The 20,812-nt window shown below is 43.2% G+C and overlaps 2 protein-coding genes across 2 annotated transcripts; one reads left to right on the top strand and one right to left on the bottom strand.

Moving 5' to 3' along the window:
• Positions 1 to 11,751: 11,751 nt before the first annotated feature.
• LOC138941808 (uncharacterized) lies at positions 11,752 to 15,502 on the top strand. Its single transcript, XM_070311686.1, is given in 4 exon segments — positions 11,752 to 12,854; positions 12,928 to 13,460; positions 13,545 to 13,898; positions 14,175 to 15,502. Coding segments are annotated over 4 exon segments (3,318 nt in total).
• A 1,385-nt stretch (positions 15,503 to 16,887) lies between these two features.
• Positions 16,888 to 19,846, bottom strand: LOC138941806 (probable DNA double-strand break repair Rad50 ATPase). Its single transcript, XM_070311685.1, has 4 exons — positions 19,202 to 19,846; positions 18,006 to 18,731; positions 17,185 to 17,523; positions 16,888 to 17,067 (listed from the first exon to the last, which is right to left on the bottom strand). The coding sequence occupies exons 1-4, from the start codon at positions 19,844 to 19,846 to the stop codon at positions 16,888 to 16,890; spliced, it is 1,890 nt and encodes a 629-aa protein (XP_070167786.1).
• Between the last annotated feature and the right edge of the window lie 966 nt (positions 19,847 to 20,812).

Raw genomic sequence — 20,812 nt, 5'->3', positions numbered from 1 at the left:
AATGGAAATAAGGATGGAGATGAAGGAAAGAGAGAAGAGAAGGAGGAATATTGTAGTAAGAGGAGTGAAGGGGAGGAAAGGGAGGTGAGAGCTAGGGTAGAGGAGGTGAGATGCTTAGGAAGTAAAGAGAGGGGAAAAGAAACGGCAATAGTGAAAATAGATGAAGTGGAGAAGAAGAAAGAGATAATGAGAAAAAGAGGAGAAATAAATGGCAGAGATATAAGATTGGATGATGACTTAACATGGAGGGAAAGAAGAATGAGATGGTTAATAGAGAGTATGGCAAGGAGAGAGAGAGAAAAAGGTAAGAGAGTATGGGTAGGATATGGAAAAGTGCAAATAAATGGTATATGGTGAAAATGGGATGAGGGAGAGGAAGAGTTAAGGGATGGGGGGGGTGGAAAGGATGGAAAGATCAGGGGGAAGATTAAGAATAGGAGAGGACAGGGAGGGAAGAAAGATAGTAGGGGAGAAAGAGGAGGGTGAGAGGGAAAAGAGGGGCAAGGGAAGAGAAGAGGAGTGGGAGGGGGAGGAAAAGAGAGGGGGGAAGGGAAGGTATAGAGTGGGTTTTTGGAATGTGGCGGGTCTGAAGAATAGAGATAAGGATAGAGATTTCTGGGAGGGGCTGAAAGGGTGGGATGTTATGATATTGTGTGAAACGTGGGATAATAAAAGCTGGGAGAGGATTAAGATGCCGAGGGGATATGTGTGGGAAGTACAGTGGGCCGGAAGAAAGAATAAGAAGGGAAGGGCGATGGGGGGAATGATTTTGGGAATAAGGGTAGGGTTAAAGGTGGAAAAGAAAAGGGAGAAAAGAAATAAGGAAGGGTTAATGACAAGTAAAGTATGGTTAGGGAAATGGTGGAGGATAGTTGGGATATATGAATATGTGAATGGGATATGTGAATAGGGATATAGAGAAGAAATTAGAGGAGTTGAGGGAATGGATGGAGGAAAGAGAGGAGGGAGTGCGAGTGTTGATAGGAGGAGACTTCAATGCATGGACGGGGGAGGAAGAGGGAGGAGTGGAGGAGGGGGTGAGGAAGTGGGGGAAAGAAAGTGCAGGCACTCGAAAGATAAAAAAGTGAATGGTGAAGGGAAGAGATTGTGTAAGTTCCTGGGGGAACTAGGGTGGTCAATATTGAATGGAAATGTAAAGGGGGACGTGGAAAGTGAATGGACGTATACGGGGGGAAAGGGGGAATCGGTAATTGACTACGTGGTAGGGGATGAGAGAACGAGGGAAGGGGTAGAGAAATTGATGGTGGAAGCGAGGGTGGACTCGGATCATCATCCGCTTACAGTATGGATAAGGGGGTTGAGCTGGGTTGAAAGAGGGAGGGGAGCAAGAGGCGGGGGCAGAGTGAGGAGAGGAGTGTGGACGATGGAGGGTAGAAAAGTGTTTAGGGAAGAGTTTGGGAAAAGGGAGGGAAGGGAGGAAGGAATAGAAGAGGGGATGAAGGGTAGGGCATTGGGAGCTTCAGAAAAGGCGGAGGAGGGAAAGCAAAGGGGGGTGAAAAAAGGATGGTGGAATGAGGAATGTAAGAAGGGGAAAGAAGTGGTCAGAAGGGAGCTAAGGAGATGGAGGAGGGAAGGGGGGACAGGGGATAAATATAGAGAGGAAAAAAGGAGGTACAAGGTCGTTTGCGAAGAGAAGAAGAGGAAGGAAGCTGAGAGATGGGAGAGAGAGGTGAGAGAGGTGAAAACGGAAGGGCAGATTTGGAAGATAATAAATAGAGAAAGAAGGAACAAGAAGAGAGTGAATGAGAGGATAGAAATGGAGGAATGGGATGGTTATTTTAGAGGGTTATTGGGAGGAGTGGAATGGAGGGTAATAAGGGGGGCAGGAAGGGAGATGGGGGAGGATGAGTAGGAGGAAATCAGAAGGGAGGAGGTTGGAAAAGTGATAAGGAAATTAAAGGATGGCAAAGCGGCGGGAGGGAATGGATCACCGAATGAAGTGTGGAAGTATGGAGGAGAAGAGGTGGAGGAGGGGATTTGGGAAGTGTGTAGAAGGATTTGGAAAGGGGAAGAATGGCCAAGAGAATGGAGGGAGGGGATAATAGTGCCTATATTGAAAAAAGGGGAGGGAGATAGGGTAGAGGAATATAGAAGGGTAACGTTAACCCAGACAGGGTATAAGGTTTATGTAGCGATATTGGCGGACAGGTTGAGGAATGAGGTGGAAGGGAAGAGTTTATTACTGGCAAGTCAGACGGGGTTTAGAAAGGGAGTAGCGACAATAGACAACATATATGTGCTCAATTATTTGATTAATAAATAAGGCAGGTGGGGAGAAAGGAGGTAGAATGGTAGCGATGTTTTTGGACCTGAAGGCGGCTTTTGATTTGGTGGATAGAGGGGTCTTAATAGAGGCGATGAGGACAAGGGGAGTGAGGGAGGGTCTGATTGAGAGGTGTGGGGAGGTATTGAGGGAAACGGTAAGTAGGGTGAGGGTGGGGGAAAGGGTTTTGGACGGTGAGGGGGGTGAGGCATGGTTGCCCGTTGAGACCATGTTTGTTTACGTTGTTGTTGGCGGACTTAGATGACGAGTTGAAGAGGGAAAGATGGGGTGGGGTCAGGCTGGGAGAAGAGAAGGTGTACTCACTGGCATATACGGATGACATAGTGTTATTGGCGGAGGATGAAGAAGGAATGAAGGGGATGTGAGGAAAGTTGGAGAGATATATGGACAGGAAGGGTTTGGAGGTGAATGTGGCGAAGACTAAAGTAATGAGTTGTAGGAAGGGAGGAAGGAGATGGAAGAAAATAAAATGGTTGTGGAAGGGAAAAGTGTTGGAGGAGGTGAGAGAATTTAAGTATTTGGGGTATACGGTGAGGTCGAATGGAAAACAGGATGTACATGTAAGGGAAAGGGTTAGGAAGGGAGCAGCGTTATTAGGTCAGGTGTGGGGGTTGGGAAAAAGGAGGTTTGGTGGCGATTGGGGAAAAAGAGTTTGGTTGTTTGATAAGCTGGTATGGTCGGTGGTAAGTTATGGGGTGGAGGTGTGGGGTTGGAAGGAGAAGGAGAGGGTGGAAAAATTGCAGGACGGGTATTTAAAGTGAGTGTTAGGAGTGGAAAAGTATACGTCGGGATATATGATAAGGGAAGAATTGCAGAGGGATTTGTTAAAGAGGAGGGCGGGCATGAGAGCGTGGAATTTTGAAAAGAAATTGGAGGAGGGTAAGGGGGGAGAACTGATTAGGAAGTGTTGGGAAGAAATAAAAAAAAAGGATTGGGAAGGGAAAAGAGGCGAAGGGCTGGGAGGAGGAGAGGAGGGGTTTATAGAGGAGAAAGGGTGGAAAATGGAAGAGGTTATAGAATTGAGGAAGATGGGGCAACTAAGGGATGAGGAGGTGATTGAAAGAGAAAGAAAGTTAGATAGGCGAGGGGTCCGCGGGGAAGAGGGAACGTGAAGGTACGATGCCGCGAGTAGGTGTGAGATAGATAGCGCGAGGCGTCCGCAATGTGTAAGAGAAGGATAGCGCTAATGATATTCTATGGGCGTGGGAGAAGGATAACGCGAGGCGTCCATATGAGCGTAAGACAAGAATAGCGTTTGCATGCACGTGGGAAAAGAATGGCGCGAGGCGTTCGCAATGTGTGGGAGAGGAATAGCGTCCGCATGCACATGAGAGAGAGATAGCGTCCGCGCATGCACTTGAGAGAGAAAGATAGCGTGCGCAAGTTAAATTTTGCAGACTGTGCATATCTATTACACCGTTTTTATTCATACATACATACATAAAGGATGGGATAAATAATTAAATTCACAGATAATTAGTAAAATAACTTATTTATTACAAGCCTCGTGAAGAATATCATTTACTGCACTTGTCAATAACTCGCAATCTATGAGCGATTCGCTGTTAAACATATCACTTTCATGTATCGTTTTTGCAGCGTCGCATACATTAGCGATATTATTCTGTTGTAAAACAGTTACAAATTGTTTGAATTTTTCATTTACAATATGCGTATTTTCGCATAACCAGTAAGGCTAATATTACATGCGTCGTACGACGGACTTGTCGGACGTTTCGATTGGCTGACAACAAAACATAAGTGGGGTGCTTCTGTCGGAGAGTTACTACATTTCTTGTCGGAAAAAAGTTGGGCAAGAACGAACATTTTACGATAGTCGTAACAATTCTAACCTACGGTTGGCGTGTGGAACGTGACTTCGGACTTCGGACCACCAACGAAAAAATTGTAACCTATAAAATGGAGATAAAAGATTACGTAACTACATTATATTTTTTGTTTATAAAAATAACAAATATTATCATTTAATGCAAACGTATGAAATGCCACAAGTAGTATATAATATAATAAAATTATTTGTAGTTGGACATTCCACGGAAATGTGTGATTTGTAAAAATGTGATTCACAAAGAGGAATTATAGAAACATACTTGTTTTTCTAATTATCCATACATTTGTGTGGATGAAAATGGATATTTATGCGGTAAGCAACATGGTAAGCAAAACTGTCATTTCTTGACTAGAATATTTTAAATATATATATTTAATAATTAATGGAATGAATTAATTATGTGATATAGAAGATGAAACCATTATATATGAACTAGCATCGCCACATTCTACTGCAACTGTATGCGGTAAATAAATATTTCATATACAATAATATTGTATCTTATATTTAATACAAAAGAAATTAATATGCTACCTAAGATTATAAAAATATTTATATTACAGAAGACATTGAGGAGCTTCTTATATCAAACGTAAAAAAGAGAACAGAACTCTGGGATCACACGTTGCCAATTACAAAAAGATTTTGAGATGTAATAGCAACGCACTGGCAGGAAATCTCGAAAGAATTAAATAGTAAGTTTAATACCATTTAGATACAATACATATTGTCTTTTAATCATTGTGGCGATGAAAATTCAATCGCACTATGGCGAAGAAAATTTAATCGTATAAATGCATAAGCGGCCGCACCGATAGTACGGGCGCCGCCGCTGCGCGGCGCGCGCCGGGCTAGCTAACTCGGGAGCCGAAAGACGCTCAGGCGGCTACATATACGCCGCGCACAGCTAGTACCGGGCACCTCCGCTAGGCGTCATACGCCGGGTACGCTTTTCCGTAAGTAAAAGTCAAACCGCAAGGAAGATAAGCAGGCTCCCCGTGGAGTCAGAACGATCATTAATTAGCGCATTTCTCGCTACATTTACAACACGGCGCCTAGTCGCCCGAATTACGTCAACAAGAAGATCAAGAGCAGCCAAGACGAAGATCCAGAAGAATATTTCTCCTCTGGAAGGAGAAATCGGCATACGCCAGCGAACCAGGCCGACGCCTCTGCACCTCCTAGCGAGGAGGAATACAGGCGCTGCCTCGCCATCGCCTGGCGCTAAGCGCCTCGACTCAGGCACATCCTCGCCTTCGGCTGGCGTCAAGCGCCCACGCTCCGGCGCATCCTCGCCATCGCCTGGCGCTAAGCGCCTCGACTCAGGCACATTCTCGCCTTCGGCTGGCGTTAAGCGCCCACGCTCCGGCGCATCCTCGCCATCGCCTGGCGCTAAGCGCCCCAATTCAGGCGCATCCTCGCCTTCAGCTGGCGCCCAGCGCCCACGCTCCGGCGCGTCCTCGCCTACACCGGACGCCAAGCGCCACAGCTCAGGCGCCGTCTCGCCATCGCATAGCGTCAAACGCTCCGACTCGGGTACATCCTCTACGCTACCTAACGCACCACCACAAAAGCCGAGGAGTGTGCGCATCACCTCCGGCACTTATCTACAACGACTCCCGACGCAACGCCGCAGTTCCCATCCAGGGAGAATCGACGCAGGAGCAACGAGGCAGCGGAGCAAGGGAGAAGCAAAATTAGAGCCTTCGCCAACGACTGGAGAAACGACAGAACGACGACCGGCTTCGCCCATAATCCTTTCGTCGTCCGACGAGAGTCACGGGCGACCCAAGACGCCTCAGCCAAGAGAGCCTTCACCCGACGGGCCGATTCCGTGGTGGTTGCCTACCGGGACTCCCCCAGCATACCGATCGGTGGAGACGCAAACTGAGGAGCTCCCAGCTACGGGTACACAGGGGACCCAGACTCAAGGGTGCTCAACAGGGTGTCAAGATCAAGCGACACAAACGCGGAAACGGGGAGGCCAACAGCGATACGTTCCGATTAATTATTTTTCGCGCCAATACTATCGCATGTAACATCTAACGAAAATATATACAGAATGTTATATTATAAAAACTATCAACTTTATTGATAAAAAACCTCACGAGTCACTCTCCGTTCCTACCTCCATAGCGATCACTAGATATTAGTAGATACGAAAATAGTCTACAATCATTATTCATTTCTTTTGTCAAAGTGTGTTTTTAACTTATTTTATAGGAATTCTAACGCCAGATGCTGCTTGCAAAAAATGGCGATATCTTAAAGATTCGTATATGCGTATCCGTAACAATGTAACAAAGAAAAAGAGTAGTTCAGCTGTAAGTAAACCTGTCAAATGGAAGTGGTACGAATATATGAAATTCCTACATGATACACAGGATTCTCATAAGTTAGTATATTCAAATATTGTTTACACAGAAATAGTTATTAGCATTCTTTTAAAAATAAGTTTAAATATATTTTACCGACAAAGTTTTTTTGTTTTCTTATACTAATTTTTATTAATTTCTTTCTTTTAAAAGACGGAGCGATATGTAATAAATTAATAATATATGTAATGAAGTATTTTTTTATTATATTTCTATATATAAATTTTGCTTTATATTTCAGTACTGCTACTAACATTCCAAGTAAAAGCAGCGACTGTGCGTCAACAAGTGAAATATCAGAACTCGAAGAAGATGCTGCTCACATGCAAAAGCGACGAAAGCGATCGAATAATAGCGACATGTTAGAAACATTATCAAGCATCATGAGGGAACCAATAAAAATAGATACATCATTACTACAAGCAGAAAAACATTTACATATAAATTTTGTACCTTAATGTAAGCAGCAGACGGTGATCAGGTGGTATTGGATCTCGGCAAAGTGTTTGCTTTCTAATTTTTGGTGCAATTAAAATACATAATTCTTCAAATAGTGTTGCACTCATCCGACAATAGTTTATAAATAAATTAGGATTTTGTAATAACGTTGGTATTGTTGTATAATAAGCCCCATGAATCTTTCGCTCACAAAGAAAATCTGATACCCAATATCTTTTCTTATTTTTTCTTTTTTTGTGAATTATTGTAATAATATTGCTGCAATGCATAATCTCCTCCGCTGTATCACTTGTGCTATTGTACACAGCAAATTAAAATAATTTATATCAGCCATACTTCAATGTTTTTTAAATCACGTACGTACGACACAAAAGCTATAGACATATGTCGATGAAGCTATATTACATATGTACGACAAAATTTCGTCGTAAAAACGGACGCATGCGCACTATCAGCAAATCGGAACGTCCGACAAGCTTGTCGTACGACGCATGTAATATTAGCCTAATACATATGATCTATACATTTTTCAAAATTGAATAAATAGAATAGAGTTGGCGGTTTCATATATAAAGAATTATTGGATAATCCTATTTTTATAATATTCGAATCAGATATTTTAACCACTTCGAATGTCAAATCTCGAATCCGCAATGGGATTTCAGTCGATTGTAGAAGCCGTTCAATGTCCGCACGTTTCTGCATTAGCGATTTCCACGTTTCAAAAGGCAATATTATTTGATTGCCCCGATTATTGCCGAGAACCAATTCCACGCAAGATACAGCTCCAACGTTTATTTCAATGTCCAAATATTTGTACGACGTCGGGGTTAAGGCGTATCCTCTTCCGAGTATACGAACCGCGCGACGAGGCTCAGATAAAATGCTAGGGAGTAAAAACAATATTATTTATATAAATATTTAAAAGGTGTAAAAAAATATTTAAAAAGTATAAAAATTCTTCAAGTTAATTAAAACTTACTTGTTACATTTCTTCTTCTTACACGGTGAAGTTTCATCAGCATCTTGAATCGGAACGTAACAATTCATGCGGCTTCCTTCAGTGGGATACATTTTTATATGAACCTTTCACACAAGTGGTCGATGCAATACTGAACGTATTGAACATATTTAAAATATGTATGAGCGTTGCAAAATTGCAATGTAGTGGGGATTATTGATGACGCAATATTTTTTTCAATTTTTCTATTCAAGCGCCGATATACGACTGCTTCGTGATGACATCATCACCAGGTGTGAGATTTAGCCGAATGCACAAAAAAATACCGTAATATAAAATTTTCAAGCGCTAATATGCGGCTGCTAGATCAGAATTCAAACGCGCGTATCAAAACATGGCAAAATCGTGAAATATAAGAATAATTATCAAGGTTAAATTGTCCTAATATACAAGTAATTTAAAACTTTTCGATGCATCTGGGCTGAGATGACATCATCATCACCAGGTGTGAGATTTAGCCGAATGCATAAAAAATTCAACGTAATATAAAATTTTCAAGCGCCGATGTGCGGCTGCTTCGCGATGATATCATCCTCAGATATCCAAACGCGCGTGTCAAAACATGACAAAATCGTGAAATATAAGAATAATTATCAAGGTTAAATTGCACTAACATACTTGGACAGCAGCGTGTAATTTGAAACTTTTGCGATGCACCTGGGATTTGACATCATCTTTAGACGACAAAAATAAATACAATAATCGACAATAGTCAAAATGTACGTGACAAATCGCGAAATAAAGATTTAGTTGATACACATGATGGAAAGAGAGACATCAAGATAGAATATAAAATCATGTTAAAGAGGCACACCCTGTCAGTATTTTCGCAAAGAGTTCCGAGACAAGAGCTATTAATAAGCGCATCTTGTTAGCAAAATCATCGAGTTTTCGGCAACAGAAAAACTTTCACAGTAGTACAAAAGCACTGACCGGTCATTTTTAGAAAAAATTTAAGCAGAATTAAAAAAAAATGATTATGGAGTCTTTAATTGTATTGCGAACCGATATTATTCGTATGGTTACAGGCATTAAAGTATGCGAGTATAAAATATTATATTTAAAGTATTAGCATTAAATTTAATAATTATTAAATAATAATTTTTTTTCTCCATATGCGTTCACTTGTTGCAATATTTTGGAAAAATTAAAAAAAAAGAAAATTGGTAAAGTCAGGACTCGAACGTGCAACGGGCAGCGTTCTAAGCCGCCGCCTTATCCTCTGCGCCAGGCTGCTATCTGCTAAGCTCTTTCGCTAATTCGGTATAGAAAGCGCACGACAAATTTTTAATGCAAATTTCTCGCGAATGCTTGAGTATTGCGTCGTGTCACTTGTTCATGAATTAGTGGGGGGTTAGTACTAAAACATATTTAAAGTTGAGCGAAATCCGTGTATGTACGACTTGGCCCTCCCCTTGTTAGAGAAGACGGTGGAAGAGAGAAACTACCAACATCATAAAGTATTTAGCATAGCATATTATCTTGTTCATACGATGATTCGTTATCCGCGTATCATTCCCGTCGCGATATCGATTGCATATCATGGATCGTCGAAGAACTAAAAAATTTAGCGCAACGTGAAAAAATTATTTTATCAGCTAATGTACCTATGGTAAATTTAACATCTGATGAATGGGAAAATTTTCATAGCGCGATACAATGTCACATTTGCGAGAAATCATTTGTACAAGACGACACACGGATACGCGATCATTACCATCTGACCGGGCGATATAGAGGTCCCGCGCATTCAAATTGCAATTTAAATTATAAAGATTCTTTTTGCATTCCAATAGTTTTTCATAATTTATCCGGTTACGACGCGCACTTCATTATCAAGGAAATAGCTACAGCGTTCGAAGGGGGAATCGAGTTACTTCCGATAACAAAAGAAAAATATATATCATTTACGAAAAATGTTAAACTTACCGAAGACAAATTGAAAAATAATATTAAATTGTGTTTTATCGATTCGTATAAATTTCTTACAACCAGTCTCGATAAATTGGCATCATTCTTGAATAAAGACAAACTCACAATTTTAAAATCTGATTTTCAAAATTTACCAAACGACGATTTCAATTTATTAACACGGAAGGGCGTCTTTCCGTACGAATATATTGACTGCGTCGACAGGTTGCAAGATACGTGTTTACTACCGCGCGAATCATTTTACAGTTCTTTGACCGGTGACACGATATCCGAGAGCGATTACGCGCATGCCGGGAACGTGTGGAAGCGGTTCTCCATTCGAACGCTGGGCGAATATAGCGACTTGTATCTCAAAATTGTCTTGTTATTAGCAGATATTTTTAAAAATTTCCGCGAAAGTTGTATTAAAAGTTATGGGCTCGATCCCGCGTATTAGTATACTCTTCCCGGATACGCGTGGGACGCCATGTTGAAGCATACAAATATTACATTCGAATTGCTTACGGATATAGACATGGTAGTAGGATAGTAAGGCCGGTTCTGGCTCAGTTTTGTGTGAGTGTGAGAGAGAGGGTATCGTTGGGGAGTAAGAGAGAGAGATAGTTTCGGAGCAGTTTGTGGGCGCCCGAGGGATGGAGAGCGGGCTGGGCGGGTGCATGGGGGGGTAAGTAGGGTGAGAGGGGAAGCGCGGTCGGGGGGAAGCGGTGGGTACGAGTCGCCGAGAGCGCTCGAGAGATGGCGTTCGGGGGTGGCGGTTCCTCCCGATTCGCGACCTTGACGCGACTCGCGCTTCTAGCGCGCGATCCGCCGTCGCGATTCTTTAGGGGGGCGCGCCGCTTCTAGCGCGCGATCCGCCGTCGCGATTCTTTAGGGGGCGCTTCTAGCGCGCGATCCGCGAGCGGGCGGCGGGCGCCCGGCGTCGAGGGGGCGGGGGATCGTCGGTGGGCGGTCGAGCGGACGGAGGGGCGTCCCTCGTCGCTCTCCTCCTCTCGAGGCGCGCGTTAGCGCGAGCGCACTCGTCGCGTTTCGGGGGCGAGTTTTTTTCCATTTTCCGGCGACGTCGCGCGTCCGGTGACGAGAGCGAGTATTCGGTTCGGTTAATCGGGGGCGCGTCCTCGCTATTTTCCCGTTATAAAAGGACGCCGCGATGGTCTCGAGGTATTAGTAAGTTCGAGAATATTTCGCGGCGCGATGAAGCGCGCGCCGAGCGCTTTAACGAGATTAGCCGGAAGAGCGGTGAATGTTCGAATCGGAAGTATCGAGGATATATAGAATTTGGAGATACCGAATTGTTTGAAGAAAGAACTACGCGAACGTTATATAGAGGATCGTTTGTACTGTATAGAAGAGATCGGCTTCGCGGAAGAGTTCGTGCGAGGGGCGAGCGAGACGCGATTCGACGAACCTTTCGCGAATATCGGAGCCGATGGCTATTTGCTCTATCGCAATTGGAAACAGCGATACGGAATTCCGAAATTTTCGTGGGAGGTGAATCACGTCGTGCATTGTTTCTTTAAGTTCGGTTGCCGATTCGAGAACGGAGAGTATTTCGAGGAGAACGAGAGATATTGCGCGTATTGCGCGCGTAGCTCGAGTTTCGCGAAAAGCGTATCGACGCACGTGACGAAAACGGTGTATAGCGAGATGATGCCTGCTTGCGATCTCGTCGACGAGGTTTTCGACGTGTCGAATAATTGGTGCGCTGGCTGCGAGACGAGAGCTTTGTTCTACATCGAGAATTACGACGAGGAGGAGACGTGGTTTATTTGTAAAAAATCTTGGCGTTCGTTAGACGACGAGTGACGAGATGGAGGCGCGTGATCTTCTCGATAGCGCGCGGGACGTCGCGACGGGGAACGCGTATCGCGCGTGGGCGCAACGGTGCGACGAATGTCTCGAGTCTCTGCGGGAGTGATGTCGAGGAGAGCGCCGAGGGAGATCGACCGGAGCGATTAATTCTCTTATCGCTCGAATCGTTCGATTAACGGGCGCGAGAGACGATCTGCGTCGACGTTTCGAACGCGTGGGAGGCGGTGTAGAGGAACGCGAGGGATTCTCGTGGTCCGAGATCGAGACGGCTTTCTCTAGACGCGTTTTAACCGGCGCGGTTATTAATTTCGATTATATCGAACCTCGACGATTTCTCGAGGACGCTAGAGATACCGTGCTCGATCGAATACGCGATGTTATGAATAAATATAACGGTATTAAGGTCAATACCGTGTTTATTGGCGAGTTCGTTTCGGGCGACAAGATCGATGTTAAGACTATTGTCACGAAGAATTATCCGCTTCTACCTCTTTCCGACTTGCGAGAGTGGTACGAGAAGCGAGTGGTCGACGCTACTCTAGCCTCGTTGGAAGAATTTCAGGAGCGCGATAGCGGATGGGCGTTATCGCGAATATTCAATTTAACTGTGAACGTGAACAGATACAATCCTATGCACGCGGGATGTCATGTCAAATTGCCGCGAGAGATCGTGTTGAAGAAAGCGGTGATAAACGTGCAATCTAATGACAATGCGTGTTTCGCATGGGCGGTGGTCGCCGCTCTGTATCCAGCTGAAAAAAACGCGGGTCGGGAATCTTCGTATCCGCATTACACGACAGTGCTGAATCTGAAGGGCGTTAAATTTCCTATGAGTTTGAACAAAATTACTAAATTCGAACGTATTAACGACATATCTATTAATGTGTATACCGTTCGAAGTAAAAAGGAGGGAAAAGGTGGTTGTCGCGTTGTTCCTTTGCGTCTCACTGACGATAAAAAGGACAGACACGTTAATCTGCTGTATTTTAACGATATGACGCGACGAGATGACGCGACGCATTTCGCGTGGATCAAGAATCTGTCGCGACTCGTCGGCTCGCAACTGAGCGGTAGACGACATAAATCGCATATATGCGATCGGTGAGTACTAATTAAAAAAATCGTCGCGCGATGTTGATAATGCGCGAGATTTAAAATGTACGTTATGTCGCAGATGCATGCACTATTTTCGAACGAGCGATAAGTTATCGGCTCACAGCGTGGACTGCGGAAGGATGAACGAGTGCGCTATAGTCCTTCCTACCAAAGACGACAAATGGTTAGAGTTTCGCAATTATAGTAGAAAGGAGCGACTTCCATTCGTGGTGTACGCTGATCTCGAATGCGTACTGAAGAAGAAAGAGGAGAGGAGAACGTCGAATACATCTATCGTTCAGCATCACGAAGTCTATAGCGCCGGATATTACGCGCGATGCGCGCTGGATGGCGTTAGCTCTACTTACAGAGCTTATCGCGGTGAAAATTGGGTATTGTGGTTCGTTAAAGAACTGCACGATCTAGCGCTTCGCGCGAAGACTATTCTCGATATCGATGCTCCTATGACGAATCTTACATCGGATAAATGGGAGAGATTCGTAAACGCGACGCGCTGCAGCATATGCGAGAAACCGTTCGAATTGGGAGACGCTCGCGTGCGCGATCACTGTCATCTGACTGGACGGTACAGAGGTCCGGCGCATTCGAATTGTAATTTAAATTATAAGGATACTTACGTAATTCCCGTATTTTTTCACAATTTATCGGGTTACGACGCGCATTTTATCATTAAAGATGTAGCTAACGCTTTTCCCGGCAGCGTGGAAATATTGCCGATAACGAAAGAAACGTATATCTCTTTCACGAAGAACGTCGAAGATGCGTGGGACGAGGGAAGGTTCGGAAAACGCTTGAAATTGCGTTTCGTGGATTCTTTCAAATTTCTAAGCGCGAGTCTCGAGAAATTGGCGTCGTATCTAGACAAAAGCGAGTTTAGGATCGCGCGTTCGGAATTTTCCGATCTTAGCGACGCCGATTTCGAGCTTCTCGCGCGAAAGGGTGTATTTCCGTACGAGTATGTCGACGATGTAGATAAATTGTTAGAGACTCGTCTACCGCCGCGCGAGGTTTTTTACAGTTCGCTAACCGGTGACGCGATATCTGAAAGCGATTATGCGCGCGCGATAAGAGTCTGGGAGCGATTTCGTGTCGAAACGTTAGGCGATTATAGCGATTTGTATTTAAAGACCGACGTTCTTCTATTGGCCGATGTTTTCGAAAATTTTCGTGACGCGTGTATGAGAAGTTATAATTTAGATCCCGCATATTATTACACGTTACCGGGATACACATGGGACGCTATGTTAAAGTATACGGGTGTGCGATTCGAATTATTAACCGACATTGATATGGTGATGTTCGTAGAACGCGGAATACGCGGCGGGCTAAGTCAATGTTCCAACAGATACGCGCGCGCTAATAACAAATATTTACAGTCATACGATCCTTCGGAACCATCGTCGTATCTCATGTACTTCGATATAAATAATTTGTATGGATGGGCGATGTGTCAATCGTTGTCTTACGAAAATTTTCGATGGGTCGATAACGTTACGAGCGTTGACTTAATGTCCGTGACATCGGACTCGCCTATCGGTTATATTCTAGAGGTCGACCTTGCATATCCGTCCAACCTTCACGATTCTCACGCTGACTTGCCATTCTGCCCGACGCGCGATAAGCCGCCCGGAAAACGAGACGAGAAGCTTCTCGCCACACTGTACGATAAGAACCGTTACGTAATATATTATCGCAATTTGCAGCAATGCGTTAGACACGGATTACGCATTACGAAAATACACAGAATATTGCGATTCGCGCAATCTTCATGGCTGCGCGAATACATCGAACTGAATACACGATTACGAATTAACGCGAAAAACGAGTTTGAGAAAAATCTATACAAATTAATGAATAATGCCGTGTTTGGCAAAACTATGGAGAACGTACGCAATCATTCGAATGTTCGACTCGTGACTCGATGGGACGGGCGATACGGCGCGGAGGCGATGATCGCGAAGCCGAATTTTCACAGTAGAAGCGTTTTCGCGGAGGATCTCGTAGCTGTAGAATTGCGTAAACTCGAGGTTAAGTTCAATAAACCGATTTATGTAGGTATGTGTATTCTCGATATATCTAAGATTCGTTTATACGAATTTCACTACGAGTACATGCTACCATTGTATCGAGATAAGTGTAAAATAATGTACACCGATACGGATAGTCTCATTTATCGCGTCGAGTGCGAGGACATATACGAGAATATGAAGCGCGATATCGACAAATTCGAGACGAGCGATTACGCAATGGGTAATGCGTATGAAATGCCTCTCGCTAATAAAAAAATACCCGGTGCGATGAAGGATGAGAACGCTGGCGCGATTATGACCGAATTTATTGGACTCAGAGCGAAAATGTACGCGCTGCGAGTCGCCGGTAAAAGCGATACAAAAAGAATCAAGGGTGTTAAGAGCGGCGTTGTCGCGAGAACGATAACGTTTGACGATTACGCGCGCTGTCTTCGACAGGGGATCGAGATGAAGCGCGAGCAGTTTTGTATAAGATCCGAGTTACACGAGATGTATACAGTATCGGAATTGAAGATCGCGCTCAGTCCGCACGATGACAAACGATACACGATATCGGGAACTACGGATACGTTACCGTGGGGACATTATAAAATACCGTTGTAGGGAGCGAAAAAATACTATACGTTTCTTAAAACATTTAAACTTTAGTTAGTAGTTTATTGTTAGTATAAACATATTTTATAAATAATATATTACCATTGTATTTTCGATATAATTCACGGTTGCGTCGAAAAAACATCGGTGGACGTTCTACGAATCGTTTCGAAGAACAAATTTGCGCGAATAATATAATTTGAATATAATTTATTGTAATAGATTTTAATAAAATAATAAAAATGAATCGGTTTTATTTATAATAGATTTTAATAAAAAATCGTGGAAATGTTCGATCAGTCTTATATATAATAGATATTGTTATAAAATCTATTATAAATAAGACTGATCGTACATTTTCACGATCTTTCTATTATGCTCTCGGAAGTGTTTTATATAGAATAATGTGAAAAAGATGTTAATGCGAGTTTTAGTGTCATCATAGTGACGTAATAAAGAATGTATACAAAGCGCGAGAAAGAGTACGTATAAAGTTTGAAAGAGAGAACGCAGGATATGGCGGCCGCGTAGCGGTGCGAGAGAGAACTCGTATAGAACGCGAAAAAATTCGTATATAACGCCAAAAAACGAACTTTTTGTGTTTTTGCGATGTAAAAGTCGTGGAAACCACCATTCTGTCCAAGTCTTGGCAAATCTCGACTCGATTTGGCAAATTCGCGTTCTACCTCATTAGCATCGAACATATATCATGCTACATGCAAACGAGACAGAATGCGAGAATTTGCCATAAATCGAGTCGAGATTAGCCGCGAATTGGACAGATCGATGATTTCCATGACTCTTTATTATATTCTTGAAAGTGTTATATATAGAGCAACGCGAGAATAAAGCTACTGCGAGAATAAAGTTACCGCGAGATACGACGTTCGCTTAACAATGCGATGAAGAATATATATAAAATATAAAAAAGAGTCCGCATAAAGCGCAAAAGAGAGAAGGCAGGATGTGGCGGCCGCGTAGCGGCGCGAGAAAGAATTTATATGGAGCGCAAGAGAGAACTCGTACAAAATTACGATTGTTTTATAATTATACGATTTAAAGATTAATAATGGTAATCACTCTAATCGATTATTTAAACGGTTAATCGATTTTCACAAGTCTTAATTTTAATTGTATTGTGTTATTATTTTTTTCTTTGTTTTATAATTATACGATTATTTTAGTTTTAACGTCTACAATTTTTTCTAAGATTTTCTTTGTTTTATAATTATACGATTATTTTAGTTTTAACATGTCTACAATTTTTTCTAAGATTTTTTTGTTTTATAATTATACGATTATTTTAGTTTTAACATGTCTACAATTTTGTATAATATGTATAATATGTATAATATGTATAATATGTAGTTTTATTTAATAAAAATACATTTTTATCATAATACAGCTGTTTTATTTATCCAAGAATTGTGCGATTCGTCCATTCCTAACCATTTCACGTAAATCTTGCCACCCTTTCGACGCAGCACGTTTTCTACGAGATACACGTCGGGATCGCCAACGCGCAACAATTCGTGCTCGTAGAATCCTCCAGCGATCGGCTCGCCGCGCGAATCCTTTAATAGATACGTTATGGGATTAGTCCGTTGTATCTTAGTTATTCGAAAAATCTCTGTAGTCCAGTTGGGTGTGAAGCCTTTCTCGAAAATCGTCTTAAATTTACTGATGCGTACCGGATCGGCTACTTTGAATTTCGCCGGAGCCGCGATTTTTATATTGCTGTATACAGTATTTAAAAGTTTATCAGCAATTTTTGGAGTTACGTCGACAGGTCTCATATTTATAGTGCGATGTTTTCGCGTGTTATATTCCTCGACGAGTCGTGGTAACTCGTCGATCCACTTGTACGTTCCGTTTAGCGTGAAGTGCTTCCACATAAAATTTTTGAGCGTACGATTGAATCGTTCGACTATCGACGCTTTCATCACCGAATATGTCGAATAATGATTTACTTCGTGCTTCTTCACAAAATTTCGCATATCGGCATTGTAAAATTCTTTTCCTTTATCGGTCTGTAGATTTTTCGGACACCTCTTAGAGTCTCGTATTATTTTAGATAACGTTCGAGTAACCTCGTTCGCGCTTTTGCTCTTAAGCGGTACAGCCCATGCGTATTTGCTTAATACGTCGATAACGGTGAGTATGTAGTTGTGGCCTTTGTTGAGTCTCGCGTAAGGACGCATCTCGACCACATCCGCTTGCCATAGGTCGTCGTACCCGCGCACCGCAACGCGACGACGCGAGAAGTTTCTTCTCGCGGGCGCGTGCAATTCCTCGACTAGTCTTCGTTTTTTAACGCTCATAATTCTTTTTTCTTTCTCTCGAGAATAACGTTGAATTGAATCTCTTTTTCAAGCGGATCGCCGCTCCCGCTAATCTCTCTTTTGAGCGGATCGCCGCTCCCGCTAATCTCTCTTTCGAGCGGTTCGCCGCTCCCGCTAATCTTTCTTTCGAGCGGTTCGCCGCTCCCGCTAATCTTTGCCAGTTCTCTCACTCTTCCCGATAGCTCGTCCGCGTCTCTCTTCAATCGTGACGTTGAATTTTCCAATTCTCGTATCTTCGTCTCGGATTTCACCGCGGAATTCGCCGCGATATGCGATTTTTGACTTAGTTCCCGTATTGCTTTACCTTGATTGAACATTACTTTACGATCGTTCGCGTTTCTCGTCGAGGACTCCGTCGCGTTGAGCGATATAGTTTTTTTCGCGACTTCGATTTGATCGCTTAAACCTTTGATTCGTTTATCTAAAACATCGATTCGTTTATCTAGAGCGTTAACGCTCGTTTCTATTCTCGAAATGGAATTTTCCACAACGTCTATTCGTTTACTTAGAACATCATCGCGCGTTTTTATATCGGAAACAAAACTCTCCGCGACGTCTATTCGTTTACCTAAAGCGCTATCGAGCTGAGCGAATCTCGTGAACAGTAGAATGACGCCTTGCCCCGCCTCGTTCGCGTCTTTTCTCAATTGCGATGTGATTCCCTCGACGTAGCTTTTGCTTGTCGCATCGGCGTCTTCCTCAGGTTGAGCTAAGCGTTTTATCTTACGCTCTCTCGCGTCGTACTCGATGGAAGAGCTTAGACACAGCGCGTTATCGCGCACGTAATTTCGCAGAGACTCGATAGCCGGACGTAGTCTTCCGGTTCTCGTGTCGTAGCCTCGATTTTTTAAAGACGAGCCAAATTTGCTCACGGACATCGCGAATTCCGCGTACGACTGTGACGGTCATCCACGCGACAGTTCAATTTATACGATCGCTCCTGTTTCGCGATTATCGATAGAATCTCGTTTTCGTGAGCGTTGTTGCCGGCTCGACGCGAAGCGTCTAACAATCGCAGACGATCCACTAATTCGTTTGGATCGTCCCAATGGACGTAATCGATTTTATTGTTCGTGACACGCATAGTCGACGATACGCGACCCGCGCCTGTTTTTTTCGCGCCGCTGTTGTGAATAAGCGGAGCGATAATAAATTTGTATTTATATCCTTTATTTCCTAAGACAGATTTTTTAGCGTCATGATCACGTCTATGAGCGTTCGTTGTTAACAATATACTTCTGTATGTTAATTTATCTTTTTCTGTATATATGAGACTATTAGGAATTTTCATAAAAATTAATTCATACAAACCGGGAGTACCGACATATTTAATCTCATCTATAAATATGGAATCATTCGCGTCTACGTCAAATCGCTTATCGCCGAGCATCGCACTTTTCTCGCCGATGTAAACTCCGTAAACGTGATCAATCTCGTTCGGCGCTTCTCCGCCGAGAAGAGTCCCCATATATTTTCGCCCTAACGGTCCTAGTCGACCGTGCGATATTTCGCGATCTTGAGAAATTCGCGAAATTTGTTTAACGGGTATTTCGAGCATCGAGGGCGATTCAAGACTCTCAGATTCGAACGTTTCATATTCTTCGGTTTCGTTTCGCGCGAATGGATCTCTTTCGACGGAAGACTCGTTTAATGGAGTAGAAACGGCGTTCAATCGTCGTCGAGCGCGTATTCGTTTCGCTTTAGGTTTTTTCCAAACGGGAGTTAGTGCTTCGTCTTTCCATTTTTCCTCGACGCTCGTCGAGGGTGAAATGTCGGTTGCGTCTTGTTTTATCATTTCGCGCTTAATTTCGTTTCGCTCTATCTCGTCTCGCTCGGCGCGATCAGCGATGCGCCGCAGCAGTTCGACGATCGGTTTGAAACGACTCTCTATCGCGATCTCGTTTTCCATTTTTCCGGTCTTCAATGCTCTGTGTTTTTTACGAATCGATGCACGCGTTTTAGCTATCTCTTTTGCTGTCTTTTCGCGTTTACCGATATCTGTCGAGGCCATTGCAACTTCTTCTAACTCACGAGAGAGCGATCGACGCGTTCGACGTATTCGCGACAACTGATCGCTCTACGGTACAATGAAGTCGTTAAATCCTCGTCTGTATCTACCAGCGCGGAGCGCGCTATCTTTGTCGATCACTAAGAAACCATATTTATATCGCCAACACGCACGACATAGCGCGTGAAAATTCTCATACGACATATCCGTGTTTACGTGATCGTTGTATGCGTGACGTAAATTAGTACCATCTTGTTTAAAAAGAATTAACAGATTAGCGTTATCTCGAATTAAATGCTTCGGTATTTTAGCATACGTTTGGCACAGATAGAAGCAATCGACGTTCGAGTGTCGACCCATAGCGAAATATTCTCTGATAGTATTGTTGTGCCTCTAGCCGCTAAGGAAGAGGTCTTTTGGGATTTGTACGCCCAAAGGATTAGGATCCACGCTCGAAATAAGACACTCCCGGACGTTAGGTATAATTTAGTATATTTTGCAAGATTTAATACACTTTCACTTATTCGCGATTATAATAGTCGGGCGCGATACGCACGGTACTTTGATAATATTGAGCGAGCGAGTAGTCTGCGAGTCGACTCTCTTTTTCTTCCGCTCGCGAGGTGCATCTCGCGCTTATTATATCTCTTAATTAAATAGGTCGTTGATTGGGGAGGAGTGTGGTGTCCCTGATCGGAGCATGTCTCGTGCTCCGCTTGTCAGTCTGTCTCGTCAGCTGCTTACTCAGCTTCCGAGAACTTGACCGTGACTTCCTTCTCTTTAGTCACGTATCTTACTTTTATTTTATTAATATCCTTTTATTACTTTGCTCTTTCTTAATTATCTTTCCTTGATCTCTTTTCTAATTTTAATGCTTTGCTTTACTCAGCTCTTTCTTACACTTTTCTGTTTAACTTTATTGTTTTATTCTTTAATATATTAAGAAATTGGTCGAGTTACGACATCCCT

This window comes from Polyergus mexicanus, unplaced genomic scaffold (genome assembly GCF_030449975.1).
Source record: "Polyergus mexicanus isolate NDT 795.1 unplaced genomic scaffold, iyPolMexi1.0 SCAF_20, whole genome shotgun sequence".
Taxonomy (NCBI): domain Eukaryota; kingdom Metazoa; phylum Arthropoda; class Insecta; order Hymenoptera; family Formicidae; genus Polyergus; species Polyergus mexicanus.
This window is presented reverse-complemented; position numbering and strand designations above follow the sequence as displayed.

Bases quoted from the DNA above. Each gene is read 5' to 3' on its own strand.
- LOC138941806 (XM_070311685.1), bottom strand. From the start codon at position 19,846: ATGGCCTCGACAGATATCGGTAAACGCGAAAAGACAGCAAAAGAGATA. The intron at 17,524-18,005 runs GTGAGAGAACTG...AAAAATCTACAG, and splicing joins CGGACGAGCTATCGGGAAGA to ACCGATAAAGGAAAAGAATT. The intron at 17,068-17,184 runs GTACGCATCAGT...TATCTATTAAAG, and splicing joins AATTCAAAGTAGCCGATCCG to GATTCGCGCGGCGAGCCGAT.